The sequence below is a fragment of the Leuciscus leuciscus genome (genome assembly GCF_965113295.1).
Source record: "Leuciscus leuciscus genome assembly, chromosome: 4".
Taxonomy (NCBI): Eukaryota; Metazoa; Chordata; class Actinopteri; order Cypriniformes; family Leuciscidae; genus Leuciscus; species Leuciscus leuciscus.
The window spans coordinates 45,027,177-45,049,818 of NC_138728.1; the positions used below are offsets into that span (position 1 = coordinate 45,027,177).

At 38.2% G+C, this 22,642-nt stretch overlaps 1 protein-coding gene across 2 annotated transcripts in view; it reads right to left on the reverse strand.

Moving 5' to 3' along the window:
• The window catches only part of LOC309496068 (E3 ubiquitin/ISG15 ligase TRIM25-like), a 136,583-nt gene extending 126,935 nt beyond the window's left edge, over positions 1 to 9,648 (reverse strand). Inside the window, exons 1-4 of one of the 2 annotated variants that reach the window (XR_014204951.1) lie at positions 6,532 to 9,648; positions 6,043 to 6,138; positions 5,723 to 5,956; positions 5,117 to 5,276 (exon numbers count right to left, since the gene is read on the reverse strand). Coding sequence is in view for 1 of the 2 variants with exons in the window: in XM_082166021.1 (XP_082022147.1) it covers positions 5,117 to 5,276; positions 5,723 to 5,956; positions 6,043 to 6,138; positions 6,532 to 7,101 (1,060 nt within the window). In the remaining variant the exon portion in view is untranslated. The remainder of the gene's footprint in view (positions 1 to 5,116; positions 5,277 to 5,722; positions 5,957 to 6,042; positions 6,139 to 6,531) is intronic. The other variant, XM_082166021.1, reaches the window with a different exon arrangement.
• Positions 9,649 to 22,642: the final 12,994 nt, after the last annotated feature.

Genomic DNA, 22,642 nt, shown 5'->3' on the forward strand with positions numbered 1-22,642 from the left:
TGCCTGTATTGATCTCTTGTTCTTGTTGTTTTACATTCTGCCCTGGGATTACTGTTCATCTGGAGTTTATTGCTGCATGCTGGATTCTCGTGGATTTTCTCTGCACTTCTGACATCACCGAGCGGGTTGCCTGTCGACGTCCCTGCGCCACTCAGAGCAGCCATCCCTGCACCAGACTGCTTGGACTTTGCACTACACTTCATTTATAAATAAACTGTTGTTACTTGCATCTTGTATCCTCCATTTATAATCATGACAGAACGATCTGACCACAGTATGGATGCAGCGAGTTCAATAGGTCTGAGTGAATTCATTTTGCGCAGTATTGCACGCATGGATCAACAGGAAGAACACATTTCGAACACGGATCATGCTGTGCAAGCTCTGGTGGCACAGGTGTCCGAGCTCACCCAACAGCTCCAACAACTGAAGAGTCCCGCTGCGCCGCCCACACTGCCCGTTCAGCCCACTTCCATGGATCCGAGTCGTCAGCCACGCTTACCTGCCCCGGAAGGTTATTCAGGTGAACCCAATTGTTGCAGAGCATTCTTAACTAAGTGTTCTATGTATTTCTCTCTGCAACCGCTGACTTTTAACAGCGAGCGTTCTGAGGTGGCTTTCATGCTGACCCTGCTGACTGGACAAGCGGCTCTCTGGGGAATGGCAGTGTGGGAGAACCAAGATCTCTGATGCGCCTCGTTCCAGGCACTCTCCGAAGACATGAAGAGAGTCTTCGACCGTGCGGTGGCAGGTAGAGAGGCGGCCAGGCTACTCGCCAACCTCCAGCAAGGAGACCGATCCGTATCAGAGTACTCCATCGAGTTTCGCACGCTGGCCGCAGAGTGCCATTGGAACGAGGAGGTGCAGTGGGACATTTTCCTGCATGGGCTGGCTGACCGTGTTCAGAAAGAGATCTACACCCTGGACCTTCCACAGAGTCTGAACGGGCTGATTGAACTGGCACTGAGAGTGGATGCTCGTCTGAATCAGATGGAATGACTTACACGCCCAATCAGACTACCTGGAGTCCTTGAGGTCCAGCAGGCCAGCGGCGGGGACACGGCCAGCCCCGTTTTCGATCATGAGCCCATGCAGGTGGGTAGAGCTCGGCTTTCCCGGGAGGAGAGAGAGAGAGGCGGAGGTCCAAGGGACTATGCCTCTATTGCGAAGGAGCGGGCCACTTCCTATACTCCTGCCCGGTAAAAGATCGAGCCCGGTAGTGAAGATGAGGCTACTATCGGGTGGGATCTCAGCTGAGAAGACCTCATCCACTCTCCTCCTGGTAAGACTGAGATGGGCAACCCAATCTCACCACTGCCAAGCCTTACTGGACTCAGGAGCAGAAGGCAACTTCATGGACCGGACTTTTGCTCACAAGTATCAGATTCCCATCACATCACTCGCTCACAAGATTTCTGTCAACGCCCTCCATGGACAAGAACTCCATAACATTTCTCTCACCACCGAACCTATCACCCTCATCACATCAGGCAATCACACAGAAACACTGTCATTTCTACTTTTGGACTCCCCGTTAGCACCCATAGTTCTTGGCCACCCATGGCTGGTACAACACAACCCCAGGGTTGATTGGGGCCAAGATTCTATCTCGACCTGGAGTGATCAATGTTATGCGTCTTGTCTAGTGTCTGCTTGTTCATCTGTTTCTGGTCCTGTGTTTCAGGAGAAGGCAGTGAATTTGTCAAACGTGCCCGTTGAGTACCTCGACCTGAAGGAAGTGTTCAGTAAGTCCTGTGCAGCTTCTCTTCCTCCGCATCGTCCCTATGACTGTGCCATAGATTTACTGCCAGGTAAGTCTCCGCCTAAGGGCAAGTTATATTTGCTTTCTGCTCCAGAAAGGGAGGCCATGGAGAAATATATTTCTGATTCTCTAGCAACGGGGTTCATCCGTCCTTCCTCTTCTCCAGCGGGGGTGGGGCTCTTTTTTTGTGGGGAAGAAGGATGGTTCTCTGCGACCGTGTATTGATTACCGGGGGCTGAACAACATCACAGTAAAGAATACTTACCCTTTGCCGTTGATGTCTTCAGCCTTCGAGCGGTTGCAGGGAGCATCTGTCTTCACAAAATTGGATTACGCAATGCTTATCATTTGGTCCGCATAAGGAAGGGAGCTAAATGGAAAACCGCGTTCAACACCCCCAGGGGGCACTTTGAATATTTGGTTATGCCTTTTGGCCTGTCCAACTCCCCAGCGGTTTTCCAGGCACTCGTCAATGACGTGCTGCGATATATGGTAGATCAGTTCATATATGTGTACCTGGATGACATATAGATTTTTTCTTCTTCTCTCCAGGAACACGTTCAGCACGTCAGACGAGTGCTTCAGAGGTTGCTAGAGAATGGGCTTTTTGTCAAGGCGGAGAAATGCACTTTTCATGCAGTCTGTTCCTTTCCTAGGGTACATCATCTCGTCTGAGGGAGTGCGTATGGATCCTGACAAGGTTAAGGCTGTGGTAGATTGGCCAAGCCCAGATTCCCGTAAGGCCCTACAGGGGTTTCTGGGGTTCGCCAATTTCTATCGGCGTTTCATTCGCAACTAGCAGCTTTATCTCGTATTTTTTAATCCATCCGAACGCCCGTCCACACCCGAGTGTATTTTACCTGAGATGCTATTTATCTCCACACTCACATGGGAGATCGAATTAAAGGTCACAACGGCCTTAGAAGGGATAAGAGCAGCCTTCCCTGCACCAGACTTCTTGGACTTTACACTACACTTCATTTATAAATAAACTGTTGTTACTTGCATCTTGTATCCTCCATTTATTATCATGACATTATATTTCTGAGTGTTAACCCTCTGGGGTCGGCAAACGCGCCCCTGCGTTTTGCTGGATTTTATTCACATAGTAGCACAATAAACTTAGATTACTCCGTCATTTATGGTCATACAGAAAAAAGAAATATAAAAAAAGAATCTGTGATATGTCTACTTTTGTATGTGTCCACTTACAATCAAATCAAAACATTGTGCTTTTTTAAAATAAAGAAAATAAACAGGGTGTGCGTTCTGCCTCTCCGTCTCGCTGAACTTTTTTTTCTTGAGCACGTCTATAAACTGAAACAAAACTCAGCGAATACTTGTCACACATTTATGAGCCATATAAATTTATAAACATTTAAGTGTGTACTTTTAAATGATCGGATTCAAACTGAAAACAAATATTCTCTGCTTAAGTAATTTGTATGAAACCAACAAGATGTTCAGTTTCTCAAGCGCTTGCTCATTATTTTTAATTTGACCACGCCCACACGCGCAAAAGAGATTGACATGCAAATCGGCCACGCCTCACACGAACGCGCTCGTTACCTCAAAAACAAAGCACCAAAAAACTTCAAAGTCTCTGCTTTTCGTCGAATTTGGAAGACACGCCGTGAGCTTACATTGGATTTACCTCAGAAGAAGAAGAACGCGATTTGAAGACAAGAAAAATGTAAGGTAAGAAATTCTTAATTATTAGTTTGTTATTGTTGCATAAACTTCACATTACTGTCAACATAACCGTTACTGTGTTTGTGGATATCTGCTCAAACGTAGATATGTATAATATGGTAACCATAATGTATCATATTTTGGAGCACGCTCTGCGTTTGAATGTTTCATATTTTGGAGCGCGCTGTGCGTTTGAAAAGCAAAAAACACCAAACAATAGGCTTCATGTTTTTATATTGTAATCAATATATTTTTCTCTAGCATAGTTGTTATTGAAATCTGTTGGAAGATTTAATTTATTGTTATTATTATTTTATGCAGCACTGCGCGTAGCCTATGCCTACAAGGCACAACAAACCTGTTCATTATATATTGTTGGAAACATTTGTGTGTGTGTGTGTGTATTCTGTGAATTTTACAAATAAATTTTAACCAGAAAAATCTAAAATCTATTCCCCAAATCGTGCAGCCCTATAGTTTCTCTTGATATCAGTATGTTCACACTTTTTCTTTTTCTTTTTTTACAGGGCCCAGATGCAACTGAGTCCTGCTGACTTCAACATTCACATGAGTCTCTGTACATGAACATGGTAAAGTGAAAATCAAACACCTTGAAAATGAAAGGTATGTACAATGTTTTTAGGAATGGCACAAAGGTTTCTGTCTTTGGATCATTGTTTTCAATAATGTGCTTTTTTGTCATTTATTGTGTATCTTTGGATTATGTTGTGTTGTAAATAAATCCAAACAATTTAAAAGCCATTCTTTTTTAAATCTCCTCATTCTTTGTGCAAGGTTGCTCTGAATGATAGGGCCTGATCGCTCCTAATAGGGCCATTAGGGGAGGGTCTTTGTCTTTCTCAGGTGTGAAAGCCATACATATTAATGATGTGATCACGCCTACTCGCATAAAGCTTTCTTACAGAAAACACGTCTTACAAATTTTAAATCAGTATTTTGTCTTGATGATTTTCACATAGTTTTGGAGCAAATATTCTAGGTTACGTGATACAATTTTCAAAAGTCTTGTGAAGAAATAATCAGTATGGGTTTCATGTCCTTATTTCAGTGACAATTTTTTTTTGTATTTTCACAAACCACGCATAAATGTCATTATCTCAAAACTACAAACTTTTACATACATGCTGCTGATATATTATTGTAGCAGAGTTTGTGCTAAATACAGTGTAATCAGACTTTAGCCATGAAAATGTCACGAGTAACAGAAATAAGCACAAATGTCAGAGCATGTCAGAACACCTCCAGGGCCAGAAAACATCTCAGACCCCAGAGGGTTAAATAACCGCTTTAGAAATCTGGCACTGAAACCTTTAATTACGTAGATTAACTTGGACATTAAAATATATTAGTGCCATTGTTTTGTCTCAGGATGCACACCAGTAATGTTTTTTTTTTCTACGGTACATTTATAAAAGCTACTTAAAAACCCTAATTGAACTAAGGCTTAATCCTGGCTTAATCTAAACTCTGTCTGTGAAACCAGGTCTACAAGTTTCATCTCGTAAATCTTTGGCATTTGCGCGCCTTTAAAAAAGATATTGCTAAGTAATTGCTTATTACTAAGACATTTCTAATATGATCTTCTACATGATATGAGATGATGGAGGGTCATTTCTGAGAGCAGAATCTCTAGGACTTTACCTCTGTCAGAGATCTTCTTCAGCTCCTCTGTGCAGAAATCCTCCAGTTTGTCCCTCAGCTGACGGACAGATTCTCTCACGCCATCAAAAGAGGAGAGAGAACAGAAGGGATTGTCATTTCCGTCTGTAGATTCAGGAGGAGCTGAGAGAGACTGGAAACTCTACAGAAAACAGAAATAAAAGCTCATCACCTCCACACTTCATCAATAACCTGCACTACTGTCAGATTTGTGCGGCTCTTGTTGATCTTTAGTAATTCTCCTCGATCCAGCACTTTCACAGCATCAGCTTCATTCTTCTCATATTCATTATATCATGCTAGTGCTATAAGTTCTAGCGTTTGACACTTACACTATATGTGAACTTTCTAGGAAAACACTTGGATGATCAAACATCTGGCAATGACATTAATATAAGAGATCAAGTGCATCAATGGCGTCACATGGAAGGACTGAGTAGATTTGATTCATTCTGAATTCTTTGGAACACACCGAACATCACGAAGATCAACACTTCAGTCAACGTCTCATTCTGCTCTCATGAAATGTTTCTCTGTGAGTCTCGTGATCAAGTCCACTATGATCCTGTTCTTCTAGATCTCTGTTACCTGCAGGAAATAGATGTGATCCTGTGTGTGTGAAAGCTGCTCCAGCTCAGCCTCTCTCCTCCTCAGATCATTGATCTCCTGCTCCAGTCGCTCCAGTCGTCCTTCAGCTCGACTCACTGCAGTCTTTTCCTGATCTCTGATCCACTGTGTCGCCTCAGAGCGGCTTCTCTCAATGGAGCGGATGAGCTCAGTGAAGATCCTCTCACTGTCCTCCACTGCTGTCTGTGCAGAGCGCTGTTACACACACATCACAATCACACAGTGAGCTTCAGTAAGTCCTGACTGAGACTTCTCAAACTTCTCTTCTTCTCCAGACTCACCTTATGAGACGCGACAGCCTTTCTCAGCTGCTGAAGATCTTTCTCTCTCTGCTGGATCCTCTGCTGGAACGACCTCTGCGTCTCCTTCAGCTGGTGCTAAAGGACAAACCAATGACAGGAGAAACATCACACAAATCATCAGGTAAACAGATATGAATCCAATATCTGTGAAGTGGTGAGACTGAGGGGTTAAAGATCTTACATGGTAAGGTTATTTTCATCAAATTATTTCATCAATTTTATAAGGATAGTTCACCCAGAAATGTCAATTCTTTCATTGTTTACTCATCCTCATGTCTTTCCAAACTTGTATGATTTTCTCTTGCAAAAAGAATGTATTATGAATAATGTCTCTGTTTCTAGGGCTAAAACAGCATTCAGACAGTGAGGGTGAAAACAGACATTAAATATGTTAATGTATTGTAGTAGACCCATAAACAAAATGATGAGCCTGTAAATGAGTATTATGAGACTCCTTTAAGTTCATACCTGTTTCTCTGTCCTCTGAGCTGCAGCTGATCCAGTGTCGTGGTTTTTATGCTCATCAAGCATACATAGCAGACATATACACTTCTGGTCAGTGCGGCAGAAAACCTCGAGGAGCTTGTCGTGTTTCTGGCAGATCATCTCCTGCAGTCGTCCAGTGGCATCAGTCAGATTGTGTCTCTTTCTTTTAAAGAAACTCTCGTGTTGTTCAAGGTGATTCTGACAGTAAGAGTTCAGACACCCCAGACAGGACTTGACGGCTTTGCGTTTTCTTCCATTACAGACGTCACACTGCACATCTCCAGCTCCAGCGTAACAGTCAGCAGGAAGTTTAGTCTTCAGTTTCTCCACCACTTCAGCCAGAATGGTGTTTTTAACTAAAGCAGGTCTTCTTCTGAAGGTCTGTCTGCACTGAGGGCATTTGTAGACTCTCATCTGATCCTCCTGATCCCAGCAGCCTGTAATACAGCCCTTACAGAAACTGTGTCCACAGGGAATGGTCACTGGATCCTTCAGGAGATTCAGACACACTGAACACAGGAACTCATCCTGAGTAATTCTGGCTTCTGCCATTTTACTGCAAAAATACAGAGATGCAAACACACAACAGCTCAACTTCACTTCTCTTTCTCTTTCCCTGAACTGAAACTGTTTCTTGTTCCCTGGTTCTGTGTTTAAGTGCCGTGTGCAAAACAGGCGTGTCTGTAAAGCAGCTTCCTCACTCCTGGTCCCACACACATTGTGTTTAATCAGTCTCAGACACACACTCAAAGAAGAGAAGTTACTGAGAAACAAGACAACACCCTTAATAGTTCAGTAATTCTGTTTCATAAATACTTCACTGGTACTGCAGGACTGAAAACTGTGTCCAGTTCGTCATAGGGCTGGGACGATACACCTCCCAATTCGATACTATCACGATACTTGGGTGCCGATACGATATGTATTGCGATTTTTAAGAATTGCGATTCTACAAGTATTGCGATTCGATTTTGCAATGTATTGCGATTGTTCTATTATTATTTTTAATACTAGACCCTGGGGAACAGTTGAATCATACACTAATACATGATGTATAAGATGAGTCATATTTACAGAAACAATTCACCTCATGGCAGCAAGTCTGTTGTCAATGGTAATTATTTTGCTAAGTTATTTTAATCTTTCTTACTGTTTTTCAGTAATGATAGGAGGACGTTTACACATATAGAGCTCATAGACCACAAATGTAAAGTGAATCACTCACATTTAATGTTTGCTTTATGCAAAGTAAATGTTTTTTTTATTGCTGTTTCATAATTAATTGACAGTATTATGGAATATGCAAATGTTTATATTATAAATATGCCTTTTTGTGTATGAAGCGATTATGTATTGGAGTCAACCATAATGGTGACCTTATATAATGGAAGTGTTTGTGTAAAACAAAACACCAGAAGTTGTTGTTGTAAAATCATTTATTGAGAAAATGGTTTATAAAGAAAAATACTGCAATTGTTTTTGTAAAATCATTTATTGAGGAGATGGTTTATAAAGAAAAACATACCACACTGAATGTTGTAAGCATTTATTAAGCATATGGCAGAGTAGAGAGAAATTTTAAATGTATTAGAAAGAGCTTTGCCAAAGAAAGAAGAAAAATGCAAGCAATACCATCTATGTGTTGCGGACGAGACACAGAATGTGTCGAAGAAAAGGTCCAGAAGAAGAAGGACGAAGAGGCAAAGGCTTTAAAGGGATACTCCACTTTAAAATGAAAATTCTGTCATCATATACTCCCCCTCATGTTGTTTCAATCCTTTATGAATTTCTTTCTTCTGCTGAACAGAAAGGAAGATATTTAGAAGAATGTCAGTAACCAGACAGTTTCTGGTCTCATTGACTTCCATAGTAGGAAAAAAATATACTATGGAAGTCAATGGGACCAGAAACTGTCTGGTTACTGATATTCTTCTAAATATCTTCCTTTCTGTTCAGCAGAAGAAAGAAATTCATAAAGGACTGAAACAACATGAGGTTGAGTATATGATGACAGCATTTTCATTTTAAAGTGGAGTATCCCTTTAATGATCCTAGGGTGTTTCCAGGAGGGGATTACCAATGAACAAGTTTTAGGGAGTTTCCAGGAGGAGATTTCTGAAGATGTCAAAAAGTTGATGGACATTAAAAAGAGCTGGAATGACAGACGCTGATTCACCAAGGACGGCCTCTCCGGTGTTAGATGCCTTGCCATTGCAATGCCTCATGAAGTTAGAAGTTTGTAAATTATTTGGTTTTGATTTACTTTTATTTTTATTTTATATATTAGTACCTTTTATGTAAACTAGTTAACCTGTATTTAATAAAAAATATATATAATTGAAATTAAGAAGCTCGCCTGCCATAAGTCTCAGTTTAACAAAAGATTGAGCTGAAATGACCACGCAGAAGTCTTCTGTGATCTAAATATTGTAAGTATGGAAATTCAAATGCTTATTATTTAGGACAGATTTGAATTACTTTACCTAACCTGAGAATAAATAAAACAATAGAAATTAATGGTATTCATAACTTTCAATTTAGAAGTAGATATTGGGTTTAATATTCACACAAAATATCTTTTTGTTTAGGAATCATATTGTATTTTTCTTAATTCGATGCATGACATGTAGTAATGAATGTCCAGCGTGGATCTTCTCAGCGCTAGTATTTGTCTGATCATGTGATCTCAATATGTTTGTCCACAAGAGGTTAACTTGAGTCAGATGCATAGGGGAATTTCTACCATAACACTCATATGACATTCCTTTAAAAATATCATTCATTTCTGTAGAGCTGGGCATTTTATTAAGGATCAAATGACTGAGTTCAGCTTTGAGAATAAAACCTACCTGTTTGTTCCTCAGTATCTTATATTTTACCTGTCTTGTGTGTGGACTTTTAAGATTCTGTGTCCGCCTCCATTTCATAGTCAGTTTGTGGTTTTCTTGTCGAATAGTTCTGTGATTGTTCCCAGGGGCCCGTTCTTCGTACGTCGCTAACTCAGTTAGCTGGATTTGATTGTTGACGATTTGGCATGATCTTGGATTGTTTGGTTTTTCGACGCTCATCCTGGACTTGCTGTCATAGCAACAGGTGCGCAAACTTGAACCTGCTCGGGAGCAGGCTTATTTCATGTAAACAAGATTAGACTGCGGCTTCATAAGCGGAGCTGATATGGGAAGTCCATGGGGAAGTCCAGCGCAGCGCTTTCTGCACTTTCTGAGATGTATATATTTTTTTCGTGACTCGTGAGATTGTCGTTTAACACATTATAAAATTGTTAGAAACGCACATTTATTTTCGACTTGTCGGAGTCGGGCTTTAACTGCAGCACAAACTGTTTGCATTGCCCTAAGATTATTTGCGAGTGGCTCTTTCCTTTACACTATTGGAGATGCAGAGAACTTGATGGAAAGTGCTGTCTGTCGTGTCATTCGGAGTTTACCTGGCGCTTTTAGGTTTAAAAAACAGTTTTAGTTTTTTTTGTGGCATTTCCAAGCCAATTAAGACCCAATGTTGTAAAGCAGTGTTTTTTAAAGCAGTTTTTTTTTTTTGGCTATCATAATTTTTTATGAAGATCATGCCATCATGACCATGCCGATTACAGTATGTGTCCCTCAGGCTTCACTAACGTGATTGGTACCATAGACTATAGGCTAGACCATAGACTGCCATCAAGGCCTCAATGAAGGGGATTATGTGAACAGAAAGGGGGTTCACAATGTAAATGTGCAGCCCAGTTACTATTGGGATTCTTAATATTCCAGATTAATAATATTATATCAAATTTAAAAAAGGCAGTTGACTAAATCTTCCATATCACAAATGTGAAAGCAAAATGGCCAGGATCTGTGCATGACTTAAGAATTTTCAGAAATTCACATTTATGCACATTATTTGAAAGTGGTAAGGAAAGTTCCACAATTAAATATCAAGCTCACTGTATTACATACACTTATGCTGATCCCAACAGAACTGCATTTTTTCATAGGTGATTATGACATGTTCCTGCCTGCAGACAGTATGACCCCATTCCCTGACCCAAACCAGTTATGCAGCTCTAACCAGGACAAGGGCACACAATGAAATTAACTTTGGCTAACTAAAGGGAAGATTTCAGTGTCTGATAAGTCTGAGTGTTTAATAAAAGACAAATATGCTTAGTTCCTTGAGTTTTATTTCAATTGTTCTTTGTAAAGAAAAGCCAGTGGTCAAGTGCCTGCAACAAGAGATATTAGACACATGCCTCATGCAACAAATAAAAAGGAAAAGTTGGCTATCCAATGCCCACCTGTAGGCCTATGTCTCCTCTGTCTGTGCAGACTCTTCTGTAGGCCTTTCTGTAGATGTGGAATCCTGCAACTTATATTGCAGCCATAAAGCATACACGTATAAATTAAGTAAAGTTATTTATGCACTTGCAGGTAGGCTAGTTCCTCCATATGACAGTTATCTGAGAGGGTTTATTCACTGTCCAGTGCAATGGAAACAAATGGACATTACAAAGTCTTATACTTTCTTTCCTTTGGAAAGTTAGAAAATGTCCACTTACTGCATATATTTCAGCTACCACTTTCTTGGGAACAGATACAAGTGTTGGTGTATTATGTAAAAGTGCACAAAAGAGGAAAACACAATGTCATTACAATGAACTACACTCGGGAAACATGTGATCAATAACTCATGGCAAAATATTTTTTACATTAACATAAGTTTATCAGTTTTCACTTTCACAAGTCAAAGCAATTCATCATTACTCAAGATTTAACAGTTGAAATGACTATACTACTAAGATCTTTTCTTTTTTTCCAGCCTTTTTCTTGGTTGCTTTTATAAACAGACAAACATTTATTTAACAGTTCCTTTTATAGAAGAGACTATAATAACTAAAAATTACCATTATGTAGAATATTTTTGTACTTCACTTTTATTTGTTCCCATGTTCTAGTGTGGTGACTCTGACATTACAATGAACAAAGTAATTAAAATACAAAAATATAGGCTAATAAGTGATAAAAACATCTAACATGGCCACTTCTAACGGATTTAAATTGTCTGCTACTTTTTGCCAGCCCTCTCTCCTGGCTTTTGCAGACTTTGATGTGTTCCCTGGCGTTTTGATTAAACATTAAAATTCCGAATAAACTTCGACTATTAGTTCTTGCTCTGCTGAGGAGAAAAACTGTGCACGCTCTTTGGCCACGCTGAACAGCCAATAGCAGCGTTGCTGATCAATGTTTCTACTATCGATACATATCCCCTTTTAAGCCAGCGCATGAACGCGCAGTTATCTCAGATAACTCAATCCAGCGATACTAATCATAAACAACAGGTGTGTTCGAAGAACCGAGTTAGCCAGATCATGATTAGCACGATGATATCATCTTGGATGTGTCATTTGATCTCGGATTTAATAAGCAACGTACGAAGAACGAGCCCCAGGTGTGTTTTGTTAGCTTGTTACCCTCTGTGTATATCTACAAAAATAAATCCAATCTATGGGTGCATCTCAACCCAGCCAACATTGATATGTGGGCCCCATATGGGTTATATCCAGATATATATATATATATATATATATATATATATATGTAAAAACTTTTTTGCGATAAATGGGAGTTTTTGCAAAATTGACGTGTTTCCATTGAGCGTATTTTCAATTCGCAATTTCAATTTGTGCAATTTGAAGGGTAATGGAAACAGCTACTGACTGACGACACATTAAGCTTGACAAAGTAGTCCTGCTTCGAATGTTTTTAATTACGAATTCTTTTCACTTAATATCATATCATTATATCATATGTCATATAATATTTGCCGAAAATAATCGGAAATTTAAAATACAACTATAAAGATTTTAAATATTCAAACTACAATAATTCCCGCCCAGGCGCAAGGATACAGTTTCTTTACAAGGATACAGCGAGTTACTCATAATCGTTTCTGGATATTTCGACGAGGTCGTGGATACAGAAATAAGCAGGTAAAATGAATATTTTCTAAACATGTCTGTATTATCTGTGTTTTTAACCATAGGGAACTTTGTTTTGGCAACTGAAATGACCTTTAAACAAATTTAGCCATTAAGTTGTCTTTTTTTTAGGCGCGTAACAATAAATTAGGCCTATTATGTTCGTGGGGCTTAAAATTGAGGTCATTTCTGTTGACAGTAAGGTGTACTTTTGTTTTTGCATGTCATTAATCAAGTCACATTCCCATTTTTATAGATTTTATGCTTTAATTATGCTTTTTGTGGCTGTATAGCCGAATTTTTTCACCTGAGGTAATGTAACGTAAAACTTTCCACGAAGTTTCTTTTATACAGTAGCTTTAAGAAACCATGTATAATTAATACAGTGAAGTCTACATGGTGAATGCTACTGTTAAATATTATACTACGGTAGCTAAAAAAATATAAGCACTATTTATTTACTTTGAACTAAGATAAAATAATTACATTTATCTTTGTCCACTTTGGCCTAAATGTTTAATTGTTTTTTCTGTTATATTTTGTTACATTGTAAGGCTATGCTTTTAACATAGGGAAATTAGTTTGGCTGTGCTGCTCAGTCACTTGCAAAACAGTAAAACCAACATGAAAAAGAATTGATACAATCGTGAATCATGATATTCCTGAACAAAATCGTGATATGATATTTTTGCCATATCGCCCACCCCTAGCTACAGGACCAGCCAACACCGGACCTGCCGCACAGGGATTCACTGCTGCTGGACCTGTCGGTCAGAGAAACGCCATCACCGATTATGCTATGTTCGTCAAGCTTTTAACCCTCCTGGAGGACGTGAAAGAGACTCAGCGAGTGCATAGCAACATGTTGAATGCTTTGCTTAAGCAGCACAAACATGAGTCATTGCCCAATGTTCCTGAAGAAGCTGTCTTCCCTCTAACAACAACAGAAGAAGTGGAAGCTATGAATGAAAAGTTGCTTGACCCAAGATTCATGTCTAGTGTTGTAGGTTCATGATCCGTGTTCATGTTGCTTGTTGGTTTTTATTTTGATCATTCTGAAGCTGACTTGCGCATGTCATCTACAAATCATTCTGTCTGTATCTGTTGGTGGTTCTTCACTGGATGATGCCACAAGAAGGATGATGAGTTTCCTAATTTCAAATGAAGTGGCAATCCAGTACAGTCTGTTTGGCCGTCATGGCAAGAAGAGATTTAGAGATTTGCGCCTTTTTGAGGTCATATATGGTAAGTGTTTTATTGTTGTACTCCTATGCATAAGTCAAGTGAATTTCATTTGTGTAATACTTTCAGAACGCCGCAGCCCGTCTTGTCTTCAACGAGCCCAAGAGGGCCCACGTCACTCCTTTGTTCATCTCACTGCACTGGCTACCTCTCTCTGCTCGCATCAAGTTCAAGGCACTGACGCTTGCTTACAGATCTGTCACAGGCTCAGCTCCGTCCTACTTTCACTCACTCCTACAAGTCTACATCCCGACCAGAAGCCTTCGATCGGTCAACGAGCGACGTCTCGTGGTCCCATCACAGAGAGACAAAAAATCACTTTCCAGAACATTCTCATTCACAGTTCCATGCTGGTGGAATGATCTCCCCACCGGCATCCGGAATGCAGAATCCTTAACAACATTCAAAAAAGAGCTGAAAACTCTTCTCTTCCGTGAGCACTTTACCTCATAAAAAATAAAAAAAATAAAAAAAGTATATATATATTCCTGTAAATTCTCGCTTATCGGGCTTATGCTACTCTGAATAATGCCTGAACTTCGTATTTTGAGCACTTCTTGCGTTGTTTTTTGCCTCTTCACGATGACTTGCTTAATTTAGTCCCAATTTGTAAGTCGCTTTGGACAAAAGCGTCTGCTAAATGACTAAATGTAAATGTACTTTTACCAATACGCACGCTAGTGCTGCATGATTAATTATATTTTAATCATGATCATAATTTGGAATTAATATTAGGAATTTTGTGTGTAAACTTTTACTTTTATGCAGGTGGATTGAAGAAGAATTCATTGACCAAAGATGTCAATCAGAAACAGGCAGACAAGGCTCTCACCAAATGGTTCACTGGTGCTAGAGACAGGGGTGGAAACAGAGCCATAAGAGGACAACAGGAGAAAAGACCATCTCCAGTACAGTGAGAATTTTTTGTGCTGTTTTTAAGCCCAAGTATTGGAACATGCCGACTTTTTGGGACTTTAGCTCCTTCACCATATCCCCCAGAGTTAGATAAGTCCATACACACCCTTTTCATCTCCGTGCGTGCCGTAACTCTGTCTGACGTACCCACCGCTAGCCTAGCTTAGCACAAAGACTGGAGGTAAACAGCTCCAGCTAGCATACTGCTCCCAATAAGTGACAAAATAACGCCAACATTTTCCTATTTACGTGTTGTGATTTGTATAGTCACAGCGTGTACAAATAACATTTCTGAGAATATAGTTCCCAGTATGTATACGGTTAGAAGATGGCTGTGTCTCATGTGACCTTGTTATTTGTACACAATGCGTTCCAGAAGCGGTGCGTATACAGCAGTGCAGCGATCGTTTCCGCACCGAGTCTATTTCTGCTGTGCTGCACGTGCTGAATTAAAGTGACAGAGCATGGTTCGTGGTCAAAATGAACACAGATTGACATGAAAATATAATAATCTCACCATAAATGCATTTAATTAAATAAAATGTAGTAATCTCACCATAAATGTATTTAATTAAATACTACTATTTTTCACATTCATCTTTTTACTTTAAGACCGGGGTAAAGCAAGTGGATCAGTTGCGCACTGCAAATGCAGCATATGTGAAAGCGCTTGTATTTTATTTATTTATTTATTAATTCATTCTTTTTTTGCTGATCCGAAAATGTGATCCGAACCTTTAGTTTTGTGATCCGTTACACCACTAATTTGCATATATTGGAGCTATGTGTCTGTGTAGAGACCTGTAAGAGAATGGAATGTGCTTGCTCTGCCATTAGATACAGTCATGGTCAGAATTATTGGCACCCTTGGTAAGTATGAACAAAGAAGCATGTAAAAATAAATCTGCATTCTTAATCATTTTGATCTTTTATAAAAAAAAATCACAATAATCAAACCTTTCATTGAAGTAAAATAATTGTAAATGTGGGGAAAAATCTCTTTGCACGTCAATCAGAATTAATGGCACCCTTTTATTCAGTACTTTTTGCAACTTTCTTTTGCCAAGAGAACAGCTGAGTCTTCTCCTTCAATGACTAATTAGTTTTGTCTAAATTTGTAATTTAGTTTAAACAACTGACAAGAGATCAGAGACCATTCCTCCATACAGAATCTCTTTAGATCCTTCAGATTCCCAGATCCATGATGGTGCTTAAACGCCACGTTGTCCTCCAGAGTCCCCAGCCGTAGAACCCTGACAAGCCCATAAAATGAGGCAGCACGTACTACAGAATCCTCCAGGATCCTCTAAAACACGACCTTCAGCAGACAACACTGAAGACACCGCAACAGCAAATAAGCTCTTGCTAAAGGACTCGAGCTGAGAGCTGTGAATACCTCGATACCGCCATTAAAATCTCAATCCTTCTAGCTCCAGTCCCAAATAGCGACCCGCAATCGATCACAAATTTGACTGTTTGTGCCCGGTGTCTCGGTACATACAATGCTGTTGTTATTCACAAACCAGTCCACGTTCGAGAAACCAGGGATTGAGTTGATTGAACTTAAATTGGAGTGATTTTAGCTTTGAAAATCAAGATCATGTAAGTTAGCAATAGTCGATGGGCTCCTTAAAACGAGATTTATAAAGCATCAACAGGTCATTTATGATAAAATAATAAGATTATTTTTTACGACAAGTAGACAAACACCAACAGACTAACAAGCCGCCATCTTGGAAATTATGGAATGATTTAATAAAAAGTGATCAACAAATTCTTAATTCATGGACACTATATTTTATGTATGTTATGTGCAGGGCTCTGTGTTGTACGGGAATAAATGTTATTAAATGCAGTTTCAAACGTTTTATTTTTAAATCATTTTGTCAAAGTCATCTGGTCACGAAATTGACAAAGTATATAAATCCATGTGTTAGAAAACTTGGCAGTATTGTTTTATTTATTGTATAATAATCTAAAATACTGACTGGTTCTACACAGTATAAGCACATTTATGCACTGCTGTCCCTGAAAAATGTCACTTTAACAGAAGTCAAATAGCTGAAACATTAAGCATTTATAATTTAAATAATAAGCTCAGGGGACCAGTGCGGAGCCGGCAGCCCAGGGGACCAGTCCCAGCTCAGGGGACCAGTCCCAGCTCAGGGGACCCGCAGCCAGACCTTCGCCTGGACCCGATGTCATAGCGGGGTGCTAAAGTGCCAACTTGTTTCTCCTTATGGAGGATCCCTTTACCACTCTACAGATAAAGCGTTGTCGGGGAAATTCGGTTCGCGTATCTACCCCGAAGTGATACAATTCTGTATCAAAATGTTAAGGCCAGACAAGTAGTTTCTTAAGGCTTGGTTTGTAGGGAATTACAAACCTGCGCACATATATTCAAACGCGCATACCAATAGACTGAACTCGTAATACGCATGTGCACGCCATCAGCGTTCTTACAGGTTTCGCATTTAAAGTCTGTGTAGAGTTTTCTGTTAAAACGGTGTCGTGTTAGCGGCCCCTAAGTTAATAACTAATGATCGTTGCGACGGAAGTGAATCAATCAAACTAACTTAAGCTGGAAAATAACTTTATTCAAAAACTGCTATAAAGCCAAAACAATCTCTGTTACTTTAAACTATCCTTGTATCTCTGTAAAGCCGCTTTGGAACAATCTACATTGTTAAAAGCGCTATATAAATGAAGATGACTTGACTTAATAATACAACAAAGAACAACAGATCAAAGACAGAAATTCAATTAAGTTTTTCAGAACAAGAATGACCTTTGGATGGCCTAGGACTGGAGAAGTAACAAAAGAGGACATTGAAGGCTGACTATCATCCTTTCTGTCATGGCATGCTTCATGTGTCTGTTCATCGTCGAAGTCCCGTTTTGTTGCTGTCGTAGGCGAGCACTTAATGCACTCGACAAAGCCAACACATATGTTGTCACTGCCCACGACTTGTTTAAAATGGTTCCATACCTCCGACTTTCCTCCAAACGCAAAGTTTGCTCAAAGTTAATTCTCCTGTTTTTCTTTTTTTTCTTTACATCTTCAAGCTCCATGTTGCACTTAAGCTACACAGTACAGCACAGCAGGCCCAGTGTGATGCGTGCGAGTGGAGGAGACGCTGCGCATGACACGTGACGTGTTGCATTTTGTAACTTTGTAGCGGTAGCCTAACTTGTGCAACTTTGTACACATTTGTTTCTTAGGCCTACTTTGCTAAAAATATATATAATTCACTGACAGAGGGTCAGCTGTGTTATTAATGTAATGAAGAGAAAATAAGAGACTCTATAACATCTCACTGTTACTGATTTATCATGCAGATCAAAGCATTATGGGTAGAATCTCTCATCAGTCTATTCTCATTCATCAACACAGTTTCACTGTTGATCCAGAAAGGACCCTAAACCCAGGATAGAGTGTGTGTGTGAATGTGGTCTGGACTGTGTGTATGAGGCTCAGTGTGTCAGAGACGTTGTAGAAGGACAGAGTTCCTGCACTGTGATCCACACACACTCTTATTCTTCTGATGATGGACTTTACAGGGAGATCAGTCTTTATGTTATTGTGTGTGAATGAGTAACCGGAGTAAGCGCAGATCAAACACCAGGACTGATTATTAAGTCCAAACCGACACTCATTACTCCGTCCCTTCCTGCTGATGCTCTTGTATGACACTGATATACACACACGTCTCCCACTCCACTCAATCTCCCAGTAACAGGGTTCACACAAACTCTCTCTACACAAAACCTGAGGAAACACATCAAATCTGTCTGGATGATCAGGATACGGCTGAATCTCTCTGTCAGTGTTAGTAACCACTCTGTTCCCCTCAGACAGACTGAGGGCTTTATTCACTGTGTTCAGATCCAGAGTGAACTGATGGGAATCTGATGGAGAGAAAACACATCAGAATCAGGAATTATGAATCTGTCAGATCTGTCTGATATCCTGTGCAAATCATCATTATCATTATCCATCATTCAGGTCCCTGACACCCCCCTCATAATAAAATATCGTCTAATCGTCTTCCCTGAATATTAATGTTGGTTATTATTCTGTTTATTATAATTAGGTCTATTATTATATTTACACTATTAAAATGGTAGAATGAATTTACCTTTAATTTGATCTTTTTTTAAAGAAACTGATACATTAATTTAGCAAGGATCCATTAAATTGATTCATTGTTGGGGATTTTCAGTGTTTTCAGCCTTAGGTGATCTTGAGCTTTTTAAATTTCCATCCGATGACTCAAAAATTAAAGAGAATTGATACAAAATCTTGTTGAGGATAAAAACATAGTGGAATAGTTTTTACAGAAGAGTTTTCAGTTTGTTCTTCCTTTCCTGAAACTCTTGAAAAGCTATTTTATTTACTACTGTGATGTTACCTTTATAACGTGGATCAATGTTTTTAATTGGCTTTCAGTGAAAAATTATCATATTTAGGTTACACTTTATTTTAAGGTGATGTAGTGACATTTTACTTACTCTAGTAAGTACTGAGTAATATCAATTAACTACATGTACTTCCTATAGAGTTACAGTTGGGGTTTGGTTTATTTGTTATTACTATAGTAAGTACATGTAGTAACGTATAACCACGTCACCTTAAAATAAAGTGTTACCCATATTTATCCCTTAGTTTTATCCTGTTTTTGAAGAATATGTTGAATCCCCAGTTTAGGCCTGTCCTGATTTACATCTTTGTTAAAGTCACGAGTTCATTTCAAATCTTGCTTTTTTGGATGTCAGTAAGTATGATATAGTTATGCTCTCTTTCCCACTTTGTAAATGTGCAGTCAAATTTTTAATTTTAATTTTAATTTAAAAAAATAGACAGTAAAGACATTTAAAATGTCAATAAACATGTCTATTTTAAATCATTTAGAATAACTCACATTTCTATTTTTCATTTCATATTTCTATTTCAATCTTTCTGTTCATCAAAAAGTCCAGATAAAAACACCTCCATACATTCCAGGTTATTATTTTACATTTTAAAACATATTAAAATAGAAAACAGTTCTTTTAATTAGTAATAACATTCCACAATATTACTGTTTTTACTGTATTTTTGATCAAATAAATTAAGTCTCCTTTAAAAACATAAAAAAAAAAAAACTTAACGATGCCAAACTTTTTATCAGGGGTGTATATTATAGATTTGTATTTATAATATATATTTTGTTGTATATTATTACTATTTTTAAGCATGTACTATTTAAGCATGTAAAGGGAAATTATTATGTCACGGTTCATGAATTCACTGTCTCTCTTTCTGCCTGTATGTCAGTGTGTGTGTGTGTGTGTGTGTGTGTGTGTACTCGTCTATCTATCTAACTGGGGACCTTGGTGTCGTTACACACTCACTAACAGGGGACCGTCGAGCCAAGTGGGGACATTTTTCAAGTCCCCTGTTGGTCATGCTTTAAAACATGTTAAAATCAGCCAAAACACGCTCTGGTTAATTTTGTACATTTTTGACCAAGTGGGGACTTACATGTGTGTGTGTGTTTAAGTCCATACTCAGCAGCGCTCCTGTAGGCTGGAGCAGGAACTGCAGTGGCCCATTAACACACGTCGTTCACACTTCTCTATTGTCTGAATGGCTGCTGTCCTAGAGAGGCTCTGAGACTGTAGAGCTGCTGTTTAACTGCTTAGTTCAGGAGCTTTCAGTAACACTTTATAATAACTGCACGCTATTAATCATTAGTTAAGCATTAGTAAACAGTTAATTCATTTATAAAGCATTAATATACACTAATAAGCAGTATATAAATGCAGTTATAAATGCTTTATTCCTGTTTTAAAAGCATATCTATATTTGTGTTTAATAATTGTATTTTCATACTTTATTAATGATCAATTTATAATTTCTAAATGAAGTATAGCATCATTTACAAAGCAGTTATTTAGGAGTTGTCAGTGGTTCATAAGATCCCTTAGAAAGTGTGAGTAAATGATTAAACTATTTCAATGTACATTCATACATCATACACTTATTATTCAGACATATAGTAATAGTTACTTAGTGTGTTAATAAATGCTTTATTAACATGTATTTCTACTGTAGTTCAGGTAGTTATAAAACATTTAGTAGAGGTCAGTTCACTATTTTTTGTGAGCTCATCTAAAGTGAGGACTAGTTATGCTAGTTATGTAGGAGATTTAAAGGCTGTTAATATTTCTATGTTCTCTATCATTGTGTTGTGTTGTGTGTGTTTCCTTTTTCTGTTTAGAAGATAAATGAGTCTTTAAATCTCCTTTATAAATGCTTTTGGCATAACTAGTCCTCACTTTTGCTCACAAAATAGTGAACTGACCACTACTAAATGCTTTATAACTCCCTGAATCTACTAAATTTACTCTAAGTGATCTTATTAATCACTGACAACTCCTAAATAACTGCTTTGTAAATAATGCTATACTTCATTTAGAAATGATAAACTGATAATTAATAAAGTATGAAAATACAATTATTAAACACATTATAGATATCCTTCTAAATCAATAATACAGCATTTAAAGCTGTATTTATAAACGGCTTATTAATGTCTGCTTTATGAATTATGATTTAACTGTTTACTAATGCTTAACTAATGATTAATAAGATGCAGTTATTATAAAGGGTTGCCATATATATTATATTATATTTTTCATAATATAACTTCAAATATGCATTTTTTTATAAAAAAATAAAAAAAACATGCCAAGAGGGGATCTGCAACTCAATGTCATAATTATAATGTAATTATTATTATATTATTAAGATATTAATAATGTGACTGATAGTATTGGCTGCCTATTAATTAAAACATAATTTCTACTCTTAAAAAAAAATCAATAGACATGTCCTTATTTTTCTGTTTCCTTTGTTTCTAGGATGTTGATGTACAGAGAAAGTCAGTGTTTGAAATATTGCTCAATTTAAATGCAACCAAACATATGTCGTTCGGTACCATCCAACAGTGGACCTTTCTTTAAGATCTAATTCAAAACTTTTGAGTTGACTTGTTGCATCTGGTCATTTTGAAGAAACAAAAATGAAATACACAATTTTCTTTTAAGGTCTTTTTTCATAATATAACTTCAAATATGCAAAAAATAATAATATTTTAAACATGCCAAGATGGAATATCATCTCTGAACGATTTCTACCTATACAAGAGGGGACTCGCAATAGCCTGCAATGGAACTGTGTGTGTGTGTGTGTGTGTGTGTGTGTGTGTGTGTGTGAACAGTTAAGTCTGTCTTTATTTTGTAACTATAGTTACAAAATAAAGACAGACTTAATTGAATTGAATTGCTTGAGGAAAGACCATTTAAATCTACAACGGGGTAAAAAATACAGACCGTCCGGCAGCAACAGTTCAAAAGCAGAGGCGAGAATATCCTCTTATCATTCATAATATAATTTTTTTACTTTCTATGCTTGGTTATGCAGTCCCTAACAATTTACTTGCCATTGTTATGTGTCATTGCACACACACATACATATCTATATTACTAACAGACCAATGTCGCTCTACACTGGCCGAGTGGGGACTCAATGAACGATCTCTATCTATACAAGAGGGGACTTGGCTGCAATGGAGCTGTGTGTGTGTGTGTGTGTGTGAACAGTGAAGTGAACTGGCAGTGAAGTCTGTCTTCATTATGTAACTATATATATATATATATATAGTATATTATATAGTATATTATATATTACGCCTTTTATCATTCATAACATTATTTTTCTTATTTAACGCTTATTTTCTCTCTTCATAGATACTTTCTATGTTTGGTTATGCAGTCCCTTTAGGGTTTATAGGATTAATCAAACAGAAATAGCTCTTTAAGGTAACGATTTCAGGTCACTATAGTGACCTATATTTAGTATAGCGTAAAGCATACTTTATACAGTGAATAATGATTTTATTAATCAAAATGAACTTCGCG